Source organism: Sycon ciliatum, chromosome 11, assembly GCF_964019385.1.
Source record: "Sycon ciliatum chromosome 11, ocSycCili1.1, whole genome shotgun sequence".
In the NCBI taxonomy this organism is placed as follows: Eukaryota; Metazoa; Porifera; class Calcarea; order Leucosolenida; family Sycettidae; genus Sycon; species Sycon ciliatum.
The window spans coordinates 16,384,002-16,399,681 of record NC_088653.1 but is presented as its reverse complement, the minus strand read 5'-3'; the positions used below and the strand labels follow the sequence as shown (position 1 = coordinate 16,399,681).

The following is a 15,680-nucleotide window of genomic DNA, read 5'->3' as shown; positions in this document are numbered from 1 at the left end:
TAATCAGAGCGCAAGCTCAGACCACAAGTACACTGTAACAATTTTAGGTTTGCAACTTAAAAGTTGCAAACCTAAACGAGTGCCAGAATGCATAGCTCAACACTTGAAGCTTTGTGCATCTATTAATTTTCATTCCTAAGAGACACACCTGGCATGTACACTGTGCATCATGGGGTAAAGTGGAATATCAACGTGCATCGCAGTTTTCTGCAACATATTTCTGAAGTTACTTCGCACCTCAGAAGAATTGAGCGGCAAGCTGCGATGCGATACCGGTTAAATTATTCCCTGATCATATTCATGTACATGTTTCGGTAGATGGCTCCAAAAGGCTGATTTTTCAATTTATTTCCCGTGCACACAAAAGCACAGTCCCGAATAAAAGCACAGTCTCTAATAGTAGCGCGGGGGAGAGCTGTCACTGAAAAAATAAGAATCCCGGGCTCTTATTAGGAAAAATACGGTATGGACACTTCACGTATTAGGAAACTTTTCTGATACCCCGCCGAGTTTTGTTATTCGCAAAGTTGACTCCTTCAATTTTTATGGTGAAAAAGGAGAAGGACAAAATGTTATGAGTTATGGCTAACTATCCACCACTGTAACCAGATCTTATACAGTCAGCGAGTGCGACAAAATGGCACAAAACTGACAAGGAGTACTGAGACAGTCGGCGACCTGACACCTAGCTCCAACACTTCTCCAAGGCGCAAACCAACAACCTTCCAACTTGGAAGGCTCACGTTCATGCCGTCAGGACCTATACGGCAAAACTTACATTGTGTGGAACTACATGTTATTGTACATAACTAGTCCATCAGACATGTACATGATAGTGAAGTTCAGTAGGATGTTGACGGTTCGGTTTGTCACAACTCGTCTTCGCTTAGCTTCCCCTTTCTATGTTGATCACACAAACTTGAGCCTCCCAAGTTGGGTGGTCTGTTGCTTTGCGTCGTCGAGTTGTAGTAAGTCCAGTATGTGCAATAGTCTTACTAGTTTTGTCATCATCCAGTAACTTTCAGCATTCTTTGTTGCCGTGGGCATAGCTCGTGCTCTTCTTCGTTGCGCTTTCCTTCCCCTCTTGGACCTTTCTGAACCTGAGCTTTCCAAGTTGGAAGGTTGTTGGTTTGCACCTTGGAGAAGTGTTGGAGCTAAAGGGCAGGTCGCTGAATGTCTCAGTACTCCTAGTCAGTTTTGTGCCATTTTGTCGCACTCGCTGCAGGTGCGTAGGAGGGGTTTTGGAAGTGGTACGACCGAAGGTCGGTGCGGCCGAAGGTCGGTGCGGCCGAAGGCCGTGTTGGAGGGGGGTCCAGAGGACCTCCCCCGGGAAAATTTTGTGAAAAAGACACAAAATCCTGCGTTCTGGGAACTTCTGCACACTTCTGGCGCAGTGTGCAGTCGAGTCGAGTACAGTACCCAGTACGACAGTACCAGTCGTAGCGGGTGCTACGCCCCTGCGCTGACTGTATACGATCTGGTTACGTTGGTTTACAGTTAGTCATAACTCGTAACATTTTGTCCTTCTCCCTTTTCACCGTAACTTATTTGGCTCACCATCCGAGTTCAACCTTCTGTTTTTTTAGTTATGGCTCAGTATCCGAGTTAAAGTTGACGAAGCCTACATGTTGCAACTGTAAACTTTAACACTGGAAGCCAATTTGATAGGCTTTTCACACGCTAGGAGAATATCACGGATTCTCTGCCTCACGACTGGATCACCAGGGTGATCATCGATTTATTTGAAATCTTGAGTCGTAGGCCCGTAGCCCGCGAGATCGTAGCAGGCAACACCCTGACCCCCTAGCTGTGCGTTTTCGATTTCGGTTTGGCGTTTCGTGAACTGCGGCTTGTATGCGCGGTGTCGGCAATTCATGAACTGGCTTGTCACAATCGTGTATTATGCTGCATGCGCTGTGTCTGCTGAGCTAGTCGTCGTGTGGAGTGTCATGCCGCGTATCGTAGAACCATGGCATCGTGCAACCGCGAGCACGTACTGTCGTGTGATAAGGCTAGAAGTCGGACCCATATCTGTTTCTGTACGTCTCTGTTTCTTCCTGCAGATCCTAGGGTTTGTCAAGATAGATGTCCAGAAGGCCATAAATGCTTGCACAGCGACCGTACAACAGCCCATTGCGTTAAAAACAACAGCGACTCTACGGCCTGTCCAACTGGATATAGGGCACATACAAAAGTTGGCTGCGTAGGTAAGGGTATGTCTGGGCTTTGCTATATAACAAGCCCTTGCGATGTTTGTTTTTTCTTCATACAGTGTTTGCTCAGTGAAATGCAGCCGCGTCACTCAAGTCACAGCGTCACTCAGGTACGCCCCGGACGTTGCGCAGCCCTGCACATGGAGAGGCGCTGGGCTGGGGAACGGTGCAAGGCGCAAGCTTGAGCGACGCTGGTGGCAGGATTTCTCTGGGCCGCGCTGTACTTGCAGAGTCGATTGCAGCCATTTGCACGCCAGGGTCACTCAACTCAAATGCGCCGTATCTTCACCACATACTAGTACGCCTTGATCTTCCACCATCCCCTACTGAGTTCCTTTTTGTTTGAACGAGTAACGAGAGAGCTTGGAAGCTCAGGGCCCTACGCTATGCTTTTTTGCCTTGATGACCTAGACAAAAAAAAAAGCATAGGGATGTTACAAATTCTATTTTTGCCGTCAGATACGGGATAGCGCCAGGCGTGACACAAACAAACAAACAAACACACAAACAAACAAATACCAAATTAAAGCTGTGTGGACCCTGGCTAGCGCCAGACGTTACTGAAGTAACGTCTTCTGCATAGCTACGGGAATACTATTATTACATAGATGTTCATCTGTTTTCCTCCATAACTAATAAACGATGAGATCACCGTACAGCTCAATGTAATCTGCTGTACTTGATAAATGAGCTGGTGAAATGGTCACCAAGTTGCCGTGCCGGGGCCACCATCAGTGTGAAGCAGGGCAGGTGTGTGTGTGTGTGTGTGTGTGTGTGTGTGTGTGTGTGTGTGTGTCTGTGCGTGTGCATGTGCATGTGTTCGTGTTCGTGTGTGCGCGTGCGTCTGTGTGCGCGTGCGTCTGTGTGTGTGTGTGTGTGTGTGTGTGTGTGTGTGCGTGCATGCGTGCGTGCGTGCGTGCGTGCGTGTGTGTGTGTGTGTGTGTGTGTGTGTGTGTGTGTGTGTGTGTGTGTGTGCATGTGCGGGTGTGCATGCATGCACGCATGTGTGTGTGTGTGTGTGTGTGTGTGTGTGTGTGTGTGTGTGTGTGTGTGTGTGTGTGTGTGTGTGTGTGTGTGTGTGTGTGTGTGTGTGTGTGTGTGCATGTGTGTGCGTGTGTGTGTATGCGTGTGTGTGCATGAGGCAGCTTTAGGCCGATATGTTTGACAGGGGCATGGCAACACCGAAACAAAGTTCTCCCTGTCCATGAATTCCACGGGGCGTGTGCGGTGCGAGCCGTTGAAAAAATTCCACAGGTCACAATGTTGCAAGTGATCAGCACGTCGGCCGTTGTCCGCCAATCCTTGGTTGCAGTCTCGCTTGACGGCACCAGATGCATGCCTGCCAACCTTTGAAAACCTGAGATCGGCACAATGACATACCTGGGTATGAACAGGTGTACAAACATAGCTGTGATGCATGCGACTACTGCACTTTTGGGTGCCTACTACCACCCTCGATATCGGGACTGTCCCGGGCAAACCTGCATATTTGGTAGGTGTGCAGGTACCAGGGTGCAGGCGGCAGGTGGGTCGTATTTGGTTATTCGTCGCACCCATTTTCAGGTTTAGCCCCACTGTGTTTAAAAAATATATATAATATTCCCGTAAGTAGGTTTTCATATACTCGATTGTAAGTCGCAAGTTTGTTTAATAATATTGAAAACCCCTTCTTTGCCCATGAAGCTTTGTGTAAGAAGGGCGACTTGCAATCGGGTAAATGCGGTTGGTGTGTGCATGCACGTTTGGGTATTCAGTGCGTGTTCTAACATGCACATATGACCAATTAACAAAATTAAAAAAGTAATTTATCGTGTCCGTTCCCGAAGGGAACTCACGACGGCCGCTAGCACCCGGTTAACCCAAGCGGCAGATGCAGTGCCTAACGGTAGGGGTGAGTGGATAAGTCTCACAACCACTGGCACAAGTGCCGAGAAACCCCACTAGCCGCATCCGTGCACACCGCCTGGCCACACGTTCCCAGTTGACTGTGGGTAGCAGCACGGCTGGAAAAACCGCTCCCAGGCAGGACTTGAACCAGGTACCTCTTGTATCTCAATCATGGTCTTTGACCAACCTACTGTGCCTGATTTATTTTATTTTTTATTTTATTTCACCGTGCAATGGCAGAAGACAATGCAAAGGAGGGGGCGATTTGACCAATTCAGCCCAATACCTAGTGGCAGACAGTCGCTTTTTCCAGCTTCGTCAGTTTGGATAGAACTAATGGCTAGCTAAATCTTCGTTCGAAAAAAATTAATGGTTGCGTGAAATGCCTGAAGGGAACGTTTCGTACTCGAAACCACTGATAATGCAATAGCGTCCTGCACATTCGGCACCCAGCCGGGTCTAAGAGATTCAACGGGATTTCGTACCCGACGTAAATGTGTATAGGGGCTGTTCAGTACACGTCACCTGGGACTGTCTGTTCTTTGGTGTGTTGTCAGATGATGACGAATGTCTTGGTGCTACTCATGGCTGTCCCAGTAATTTGGAGTGCAGAAACAACTTCGGCTCATTCTCTTGCAGATGCTCTGTTGGGTATGACTTTAGCCCTACTGGAGGTCAATGCTTTGGTTAGTTTGTAGAATCGGGATGGTTGAAAATAACTTGAAATAAAGCCTTTCCTGGGGCGAATGTGAGCGTGTGTACGTGTGTGTGTACGTGTGTGTGCATGTGCGTGCATGTGTGTGTGCATGTATTAAGAGTACATAACCGCCCAGAGTGTGCAACTCCGATCCAGCTCTGCCCAGGGTCTTGGTCGAGCGGAATCGGATCTTCTGATGTCATGCGTACACTCCACACCAGCGCAAGGCCGGTCTCGAGGCAGGGCACCATTGTTCTTGATCCGAGAGTACCTGCGACTCCCCGGGTTCCCGTCAGATGTGTACGGTATTATGACGCAAAGATTCGATTCCGCTCGACCAAGACCCTATGCAGAGCTGGATCAGGTGTTGCACACTCTGGGTGGTTATGTACTCTTGATGTATGTGTGTGTGTAGGGGGGGGGGGGGGAGGGGGTGGGGGGGGGGGGGGGTGCATGCATGTGTGTGCATGTACGTCCATGCATGTGTGTGTGTGTGCACGATGCACTGGGCCCATTATGAACCGGGGTACTATGATATGCCGGTGGTCACACAACGCTACAAAGACCCGCCCTCCCCTGGCATATACTGGGTGTATACAAATTTTTGGCCCATTCAATTTTCAGCTTCCCTGGGATTTCGGCCGCATCAAATTTTCGGCCTGTACTGCTGCCGCCTGTATACACTGTCACACTGAACCTCGCAGAACAAAATTCCGGCCGCAACAAATTCTCGGCCACGAAAAGCCCAGGCCGAAATAGCCGAAAATAAATATCACGCGCGTGCCCCGTATTGTTTCCAGGGTGCCCGGAACCCCCCCCCCTTTTTTCGCTCCGAGGCAAAATGCAGGATTTTGCTTCATTTTTTTGAAATTTCCCCCGGCGGACACCCCTCCCTCCCCCTTGAAGGGCACCGGCGCACGCGCCGAATATTAATTTGTTGACTTAGAGGAGTATACCGGCCTGGCCAGTGGCATCCTCAAGTTGACTCGTGTTTGAAATCTTTTATTCTCACGATGGCACCATCGCCAATAAGAGATAAATTTATGAGAAGGTGAGATGCTGTGGGTTGAACAGTTGGAAAGTGATTTACATCACTTTGAACTTTACAAGTATGGGAGAGGGTGAGCGCTGCAGGAGCAGATTGAGTTAATCAGCCGAGTGAGCAGATTTCTTGTTTGAAAGCAGGTCAGGAGGAGACGTCACGAATGCTAGCAGGGAGGGCATGTTGCCTTGGTGATTGCGAGAGCATGAAACTTTGAGAAGGAGCAAACACGCCTTGATTGCACTTGCTCAGACTCAGCACAGTAAGTCAACAAAATAAAAAATTAATATCCACTCGCATATTTATTTTCGGCTATTTTCGGAGTGGCCAGGTTTGGCCGAGAATGTGTGGCTGCAGAAATTTTGTTTTGCAAGGTTCAGTGTGACAGTGCATGCAGGCGGCAGCAGTACAGGCCGAGCATTTGATGCGGTCGACATGGGTTTTAGCCCCGGGAAGGCCGAAATTTGAAATTTGAACGCTTCCGGAAATGTGCATGCCCACAGGATGGTGGCGTTACGCACACGTTGCCTATGTGGCCACTGGTGGTGGATGAACAAATCTGATTCACCGCTCCAGCAGGGGACATGACTGCACCAAACAGTGCACGGAACACCGCTCCAGCAGGGGACATGACTGCACCAAACAGTGCATGGAACAGCGCTCCAGCAGGGGACATGACTGCACCAAACAGTGCACTGAACACCGCTCCAGCAGGGGACATGACTGCACCAAATAGTGCACTGAACACCGCTCCAGCAGGGGACATGACTGCACCAAATAGTGCACTGAACACCGCTCCAGCAGGGGACATGACTGCACCAAACAGTGCACTGAACACCGCTCCAGCAGGGGACATGACTGCACCAAATAGTGTTCTGACCGAAATTTATTAAAACTGTCTTATACAAATTGCTACCTAGTACCTGTTACGTGCCGGAAATAAGCTTGTTTCCCTCAGGTCCGCAACCCCCCCCCCCCCCCCCCCCCCGCAGGAAAAGCTGACTCGGTCGGCCGGAGAAAAAAATTGTTTGGATATTAAATATTATTTTTTCAGATGGAAAGCCAAGGTTTAATTTATACAAAAGAGAAAGGCCAAGGATACAAGTTACGCTATACTCTCCACTAACACCGCCAGTTACTAAACAATCAGCTCATGCTATAACATTGCATTATTTCTATAACTTAGAACCTTCCAAGTTGGAAGGCTGTTGGAGTGCGCATCCAAGATGTGCTAGAGCTGCTAGCTAGTTAGAAGGAGAATGTCAGTACCATCGGTCAGTGTCGTGCAATGTTATCGCATGAGCTGATTGTTTAGTAACTGGTGGTGTTAGTGGACAGTATAGCGTAACTTGTAGTTCCTTGGTCTTTCTCCGGCTTTTGTATAAATATTTTGTCCCCGATAGTGAGAACCATTTTTTTTTGGTTTTCACTATCTGTAGTTCTGAGGGTCATTGTGCTACGGACAGGGAAGTGCACTGCAGATATGTCGGTATACTGTATAATATATTTGTATATTAGTTGGAACAATCAACTTCATATATATATATATATATATACTCAATCTGCGGACAGCATGCTGTTTCGTTCTTTGTGAACTCATCAGCGCAGCACAGAGGAAATGAGGCCGAACCTGATAGCAATGGAAATAAAAATTTCCAATCAGGCCCGAACGTACCTTGCCAGAGTGCTCAAACTGACAAGTCAGTGAGCTCTGCATAACGCAAACAGCAAAGGCACTACCCCACGCAAGAGTGCTCAACTGCTACAAGAGCAGGAGCGAAATACTCAATCTGCGGACAGCATGCTGTTTCGTTCTTTGTGAACTCATCAGCGCAGCACAGAGGAAATGAGGCCGAACCTGATAGCAATGGAAATAAAAATTTCCAATCAGGCCCGAACGTACCTTGCCAGAGTGCTCAAACTGACAAGTCAGTGAGCTCTGCATAACGCAAACAGCAAAGGCACTACCCCACGCAAGAGTGCTCAACTGCTACAAGAGCAGGAGCGAAATACTCAATCTGCGGACAGCATGCTGTTTCGTTCTTTGTGAACTCATCAGCGCAGCACAGAGGAAATGAGGCCGAACCTGATAGCAATGGAAATAAAAATTTCCAATCAGGCCCGAACGTACCTTGCCAGAGTGCTCAAACTGACAAGTCAGTGAGCTCTGCATAACGCAAACAGCAAAGGCACTACCCCACGCAAGAGTGCTCAACTGCTACAAGAGCAGGAGCGAAATACTCAATCTGCGGACAGCATGCTGTTTCGTTCTTTGTGAACTCATCAGCGCAGCACAGAGGAAATGAGGCCGAACCTGATAGCAATGGAAATAAAAATTTCCAATCAGGCCCGAACGTACCTTGCCAGAGTGCTCAAACTGACAAGTCAGTGAGCTCTGCATAACGCAAACAGCAAAGGCACTACCCCACGCAAGAGTGCTCAACTGCTACAAGAGCAGGAGCGAAATACTCAATCTGCGGACAGCATGCTGTTTCGTTCTTTGTGAACTCATCAGCGCAGCACAGAGGAAATGAGGCCGAACCTGATAGCAATGGAAATAAAAATTTCCAATCAGGCCCGAACGTACCTTGCCAGAGTGCTCAAACTGACAAGTCAGTGAGCTCTGCATAACGCAAACAGCAAAGGCACTACCCCACGCAAGAGTGCTCAACTGCTACAAGAGCAGGAGCGAAATACTCAATCTGCGGACAGCATGCTGTTTCGTTCTTTGTGAACTCATCAGCGCAGCACAGAGGAAATGAGGCCGAACCTGATAGCAATGGAAATAAAAATTTCCAATCAGGCCCGAATGTACCTTGCCAGAGTGCTCAAACTGACAAGTCAGTGAGCTCTGCATAACGCAAACAGCAAAGGCACTACCCCACGCAAGAGTGCTCAACTGCTACAAGAGCAGGAGCGAAATACTCAATCTGCGGACAGCATGCTGTTTCGTTCTTTGTGAACTCATCAGCGCAGCACAGAGGAAATGAGGCCGAACCTGATAGCAATGGAAATAAAAATTCCAATCAGGCCCGAATGTACCTTGCCAGAGTGCTCAAACTGACAAGTCAGTGAGCTCTGCATAACGCAAACAGCAAAGGCACTACCCCACGCAAGAGTGCTCAACTGCTACAAGAGCAGGAGCGAAATACTCAATCTGCGGACAGCATGCTGTTTCGTTCTTTGTGAACTCATCAGCGCAGCACAGAGGAAATGAGGCCGAACCTGATAGCAATGGAAATAAAAATTTCCAATCAGGCCCGAACGTACCTTGCCAGAGTGCTCAAACTGACAAGTCAGTGAGCTCTGCATAACGCAAACAGCAAAGGCACTACCCCACGCAAGAGTGCTCAACTGCTACAAGAGCAGGAGCGAAATACTCAATCTGCGGACAGCATGCTGTTTCGTTCTTTGTGAACTCATCAGCGCAGCACAGAGGAAATGAGGCCGAACCTGATAGCAATGGAAATAAAAATTTCCAATCAGGCCCGAACGTACCTTGCCAGAGTGCTCAAACTGACAAGTCAGTGAGCTCTGCATAACGCAAACAGCAAAGGCACTACCCCACGCAAGAGTGCTCAACTGCTACAAGAGCAGGAGCGAAATACTCAATCTGCGGACAGCATGCTGTTTCGTTCTTTGTGAACTCATCAGCGCAGCACAGAGGAAATGAGGCCGAACCTGATAGCAATGGAAATAAAAATTTCCAATCAGGCCCGAACGTACCTTGCCAGAGTGCTCAAACTGACAAGTCAGTGAGCTCTGCATAACGCAAACAGCAAAGGCACTACCCCACGCAAGAGTGCTCAACTGCTACAAGAGCAGGAGCGAAATACTCAATCTGCGGACAGCATGCTGTTTCGTTCTTTGTGAACTCATCAGCGCAGCACAGAGGAAATGAGGCCGAACCTGATAGCAATGGAAATAAAAATTTCCAATCAGGCCCGAACGTACCTTGCCAGAGTGCTCAAACTGACAAGTCAGTGAGCTCTGCATAACGCAAACAGCAAAGGCACTACCCCACGCAAGAGTGCTCAACTGCTACAAGAGCAGGAGCGAAATACTCAATCTATATATATATATATATATGAGTATTTCGCTCCTGCTCTTGTAGCAGTTGAGCACTCTTGCGTGGGGTAGTGCCTTTGCTGTTTGCATTGTGCAGAGCTCACTGACTTGTCAGTTTGAGCACTCTGGCAAGGTACGTTCGGGCCTGATTGGAAATTTTTATTTCCATTGCTATCAGGTTCGGCCTCATTTTCTCTGTGCTGCGCTGATGAGTTCAAAAAGAACGAAACAGCATGCTGTCCGCAGATTGAGTATATATATGTTTTTTTAAAGGATTCCCCCAGAGGCCGTTTAGGCCTATCGAGGTGATCTCCATTCTGTAGAGTTAGGATGGGGATATGAGAATACAAAGTGAGCAGAGAAGGAGAAATAGCACGGCGAATAGGAAACTTGGGAGTGAGCAAGTCAATGAGTAAAACAAGGAATATCAGCAAGCTTAATGTACCTGTAGAACGATTGCAATGAATACTGTGGTGTTTTTGAAAAAGAAAAAAAGGGACCGAAAACACCCAATACTTGCGAGGCATGTCCTACTCGGCTGGTGATGCGTTCTTCTGTAGATGCATGCTGAGCTTGGTTTTAGTGTTGACGCACACATAGACGAATACGTGGTTTGAATGGAAGCCTGGTGTGAATAGAAGCCTAGCCCTGGCATCGGCTTCTACGGGAATAAGCCTGGCTTTAAAACACCATTGATACACATATCTTGTGCTCTCTGCAGCATATCAGACCGATTCAGCCATACAATCCTGTAGCAACGGAAATGCAGCTAGTATAGTGTTCCTCTCTTGGCAAGAAGCAGCACAGTTTAGGAGTGGGAGACTCTAGCAAGGAGTTGACGCGGACACCATAAAGGTCCGTGAATGCCTGCCCAAAATAAACACCCCCTTCATCCTTTTGACTAAGTCTGCTGGAGTCAAGTTTAATAGGCCCGATAAACATACCGCCCGAAATATGTACCGGTACGATTCGCATGTGCTAGATGTTGTGTCACGTGTTTGTGTCGTCTTGGTCGCTGTGCACATGCGCCATTGGTTGGTGGTGGTGTGCGCATGCGCGAAACTGTGTGAGCTGGTCTTTGGCCTGTCGTCTTGTCAAGATGTAGTCGTTTTCCGCGGTCCTGCTTGTTACAATAAAAAGAGTGTAAAAAAAGGCAGTCCAGCGGTGCCGTTTGAGCTGACGCAGTGATGGAGAAGTACGGTTACCATAACAACATGCTGTTACCATAACAACATGGTGTTACAATTACAACACGCATATCCAGCGCATAGCACGCATATCTACATGACAACAGACGTCTCCATTACACCTAAGTCAGGTGCAAAGGTTAGCGTGTGGCCAAAAGTCAGTACCCCTCCAGAAGCCAGTAAGGGTTTGACAACTAAATTAAAACAAGTAATAAGTACGTTAAAGACACAGACGGTGAGGAAGAAGGAAGAAAAAATTGTAACATGGAAATTGTGGGCACACATTATGCGATCGAGTCCACCGACTAAACCAGATTTTGAACAGTCAGACGTGCACAATCTAGCACAAAACTGACAAGGAGTACTGAGACATTCCACCATTTCCATGTTACAAATATTAAGTAAGTACAAGTTGTTCGAACTCTTTCAGTTGTGTTTCTCTCAGGACAAAAAGCACAGTTTAGGAGGGAGAGACTCTAGCAACGGAGTTCACATGATGCTGGGGTACTAGTAGCTGCACATCATTTGAAATTGTGCGCTGAATATTTCATGACCGCTGGACTTGGTTAAGAACTGGCGCGGCGATGGCCAAACACGTCTTACGAGTGGGCCCCGTCCCGGTCTTTTCCCTGCTACACCTGCACATTATTCTCCCTGAGACCTGTTTCTGCGGCCAATACTGTGCAGCAGGATATGTTCGGACGGAAATAATTTCGGACAAAGACGAATTTCCACCTTGCGTACGGATAATATTTTCGTACAGTGCTGCATGCTAAACTCACGTGTTCGCTAGCAGCACACAAGTATAGTGTACATATTTTCGCGTGAACAAATTTTACCACGGAATTAATTTTAGTACAAAAGAGGCCGTGTACGAAATGGAACGAGAATAAATTCCGTCCGAAATTTTCCTGCTATACAGTATCGTCCAAGGGTGCGGAGGGGCCCTGCGCACAAACCGCACCAGTGCCCGTTGATGCCCCGCGTCCCTAGTCTTAAATCCCCCTCCCTTCCTCCCCCCTCCCCCCCCCCCTCCTCTCCTCTCCTTTCCGCCTTTGCCGCAAAGTCTGACAGGCGGTTACATGTTGGCCTCCTGACGAACGCAAGAAAAACATACGAGCTAGGGAAATTCCCTTTCGGGGGCTCGCTGCTAGTCATTGTTGCACGCATGTATGTGTGTTGCGTCACGCTTCAGATGTCGACGAATGTCAACGTGGACAACATAACTGCTGGGGTGAAACATACTGCCAAAATACAATCGGCGGCTACAGCTGTCCTTGCAAACCTGGATTCACAATTTCAAACAGACGTGGATGCATTGGTAAGTCGTATACAGGGGTGGTGCACATGTATGTAGCACATGACCTGCGCGGCCTGAGCGAATGCTAGCGCTGGATGTGTACTATGTCGATTTGTTAATTTTTGTAGTACCACACCCTGATGCAAACGCGGAGAGGCAAATAATAATAAATAATAACAATAACAATTTGTAAATAGGCGTCGAGGCGACAATAGTTTTAGAATTGCGATCAACAGAACGAGCTGAACCTTTTTTGAACATTTGTGAAATGTCGGTTCAGCTCGTTCTGTTGATCGCAATTCTAAAATAATAATTTGATAACCGCAATCAATAATACAAGCTGGATCGACATTTGTGTACACTTTATTCATGTAATGTAAAATTGTGGAGACAATGTGCAATAGAACGATGAAAATGTGAAGAAATTGTGTAGAGAAAAAAGGGATTCAAACAAGTTTCGTACAACACTCATCAGGAATCTTCGTTGTACCAAAGGACACTGAAAACATTATTGAACTATTATAGAAAATCTAAGTTAGAGAAATAACACTAAGAACTGTTTTACATTACATGAATAAAGTGTACACAAATGTCGATCCACCTTGTATTACTGATTGCAGTTATTAAATTGTTGTCTCCTCGCCGTTTGTTCAAATAATAATAATAATAATAATAATAATAATTTGCACACGAAGCACAGAAGCCATATAATTTTTTCGACTGGGCCTTTCATTCCATTACTCCTCAGGTCGAATACAATGGTGATTAACAAGATAGTAAGCAAGTCCTTATAACCGGCACTTTTGGCGGTCAGAGCATTGACAAAAATAGCACTTGAAAATAGCACTAGTGGTGCCAACAGCGTATTTGGCGGTCAGAGCATAGACCAAATAGCACTTTAAAAGATAGCGCTAGTGGCGCCAAGTACACAGTGAGACAATGAATATTACCAGTATCAGACAACAGTGGGGAGCACGGTACTACAATGTCAAAACAGTGACAACTTTCGCACATACTTTTTTTGCACGCACAGTTCAGGCTTCAGCTTGGCAATGTACACTGCCTCCAGCACAGCAAGGTGAGATTTGTTGCGCGCACGCGCTTGAACGGTGTGTGAAGTTAGAGTGGGTACATAGAGCAGAGCAAGAAAGCATTTCCGCTTGGCAGAGAGCACATGAGCGCTATACGTGAACTTCGCAATAGAGATGACATCATTTGCAGACCCGACAAAGGCGCAGGTGCCGTGCTCATGAATAAATCCGATTACATCGACAGGATGATGCACATTCTCGATGATCAATCCAAATTCCAGTGTCTTGGTAGTTGCGACGAGTATGACCGAACTGGCCTGAATGAAAGAGCCCTCCAGGCCTTTCTACTACGACAGTACAAATAAAATAAAATCAGCGAGGCTGTCTACCGCCGCATCAGACCTGTCGGATCAGTCAGACCGCGCATCTACGGAGTGCCTAAAGCACACAAGCCTACTCCTATTCCGCTCCGCCCCATACTGTCCATGGTGGGTAGCGCGCAACACGCAATGGCTAAGTGGCTTGCAGAGATTCTTAAGCCAGTCCTTGACATGTATTCTTCGCGTGTGGTCCAGGACTCCTTTGAATTTGCCAAATCCATCCAGCAGTACGACTCAGGATGTAGTGAAGGGTTCATGTGCTCATAATATGATGTAGTCAGCCTCTTTACGAATGTACCTATCATCGAAATAATTGACATCTGCCTGAAAGCTCTCTATATCACAGTGGCATCAACCCTCCTGAGATTGAAGAGACCCTGCTAGTGCTACGCAAGCTCCTGTACAAATCAACCCTCCTGAGATTGAAGAGACTCTGCTAGTGCTACGCAAGCTCCTGTACAAATCAACCCTCCTGAGATTGAAGAGACCCTGCTAGTGCTACGCAAGCTCCTGTACAAATCAACGCTCCTGAGATTGAAGAGACCCTGCTACGCAAGCTCCTGTACAAATCAACCCTCCTGAGATTGAAGAGACCTTGCTAGTGCTACGCAAGCTCCTGTACAAATCAACACGAGACGTTGGGTTCAGTTTCAATAACAAAATGTTCAAACAGACAGACGGAGTGGCCATGGGGTCTCCCCTTGGCCCGTCTTTGCCCATATCTTCCTTGGATACTTTGAAATGCTAACACCAGATGAGTTTTGGCCAGAACTTTACACTCGATATGTTGATGACACGTTCTCATTCTTCACCCAGCAGGATCATGCATTGACCTTTCTTGAACGGCTCAACGTTGTCCATCCATCGCTCCAGTTCACTATGGAGAAAGAAACTGAAAATCAACTATCATTCCTGGATGTCCTCGTTACACGGCATTCAAACAGTTTCAGTACAGCAATCTACAGCAAACCCACCTTCACCGGACTATACGCGCGATGGGACAGCTATGGCCCAACCGGACAGAAGATCGCCCTAATAAAGTCGCTGACAGTTCGTGCCCAGCGTATCTGTTCCCCACAGCATCTTGACAAAGAGATCTCAAAATTGGAGTCCATCTTCTCCCGCAATGGCTATCCCCTGCATCTACTTGGTCCGCGTCAGCAATATTGTCACTTATCTTTCGACAATTTGAACTTATACTTTGGACATGAACGTGTGCACTTGAAGTGATAAAACTTGGTACGATGGACGGTAAGGTATTGAATGACAACTAGCTGCGAGGAATTTATTGTCCAAGGAAGGGTTCCTACTTTTTTGGTCCTCCTCGTCCCTGCTGTCGGCGCTGGTGACAAATATTTTTGCTCGGGATCGACTCTCTTGCTTTTGCCAGCTCATCTCTCTTCCTCTCCGCTGCCTGGCCATTCTCTAAAGAGAAGTCGACCGTGACGGTCACCTTCTCTAGTGGACTTTGCTTGGGCAGCACGACTGCCTGTGTGGTTCAAATCAGACGCCGTTCTTTGCAAGATTTTGTTTTGAACGACGACGACGACGACGAGTACAGTACTTGCAAATCTCCACAACGCGCTGGATACTCCGAGCGTTGAGCTGGAGGTAAGGGAGCTGCGATCTCAGCTTGATGAGCGATCCCTGAGGTGAGCGATCTCAGCCGTTCAGCAAAATGGAGCTATTCCGAGTAGCCGATTACTTTCTTGTGGCTTGCGCTGCTCTTGCCTGCACAGCGTTACAAGATAATCTATTTTATGTGGCGCTGTATCAATCAGAATCACCCACCTGTCGCTCTCGAAATCCACTCGAACTCTAGCTAGACCTTTCAGGTACTAGCAAACTAACTTGCTAACCAAAATTGGGATGAAA

General features: G+C 47.4%; 1 protein-coding gene across 2 annotated transcripts in view; it reads left to right on the top strand.

Moving 5' to 3' along the window:
* Nucleotides 1-15,680, top strand: part of LOC135827417 (fibulin-1-like) — a 56,374-nt gene that overhangs the window by 25,706 nt on the left and 14,988 nt on the right. For both annotated transcript variants that reach the window (XM_065339905.1, XM_065339903.1), the window contains exons 8-10: nucleotides 2,064-2,207; nucleotides 4,658-4,786; nucleotides 12,290-12,415. In XM_065339905.1, coding sequence (XP_065195977.1) covers nucleotides 2,064-2,207; nucleotides 4,658-4,786; nucleotides 12,290-12,415 — 399 coding nt within the window. The remainder of the gene's footprint in view (nucleotides 1-2,063; nucleotides 2,208-4,657; nucleotides 4,787-12,289; nucleotides 12,416-15,680) is intronic.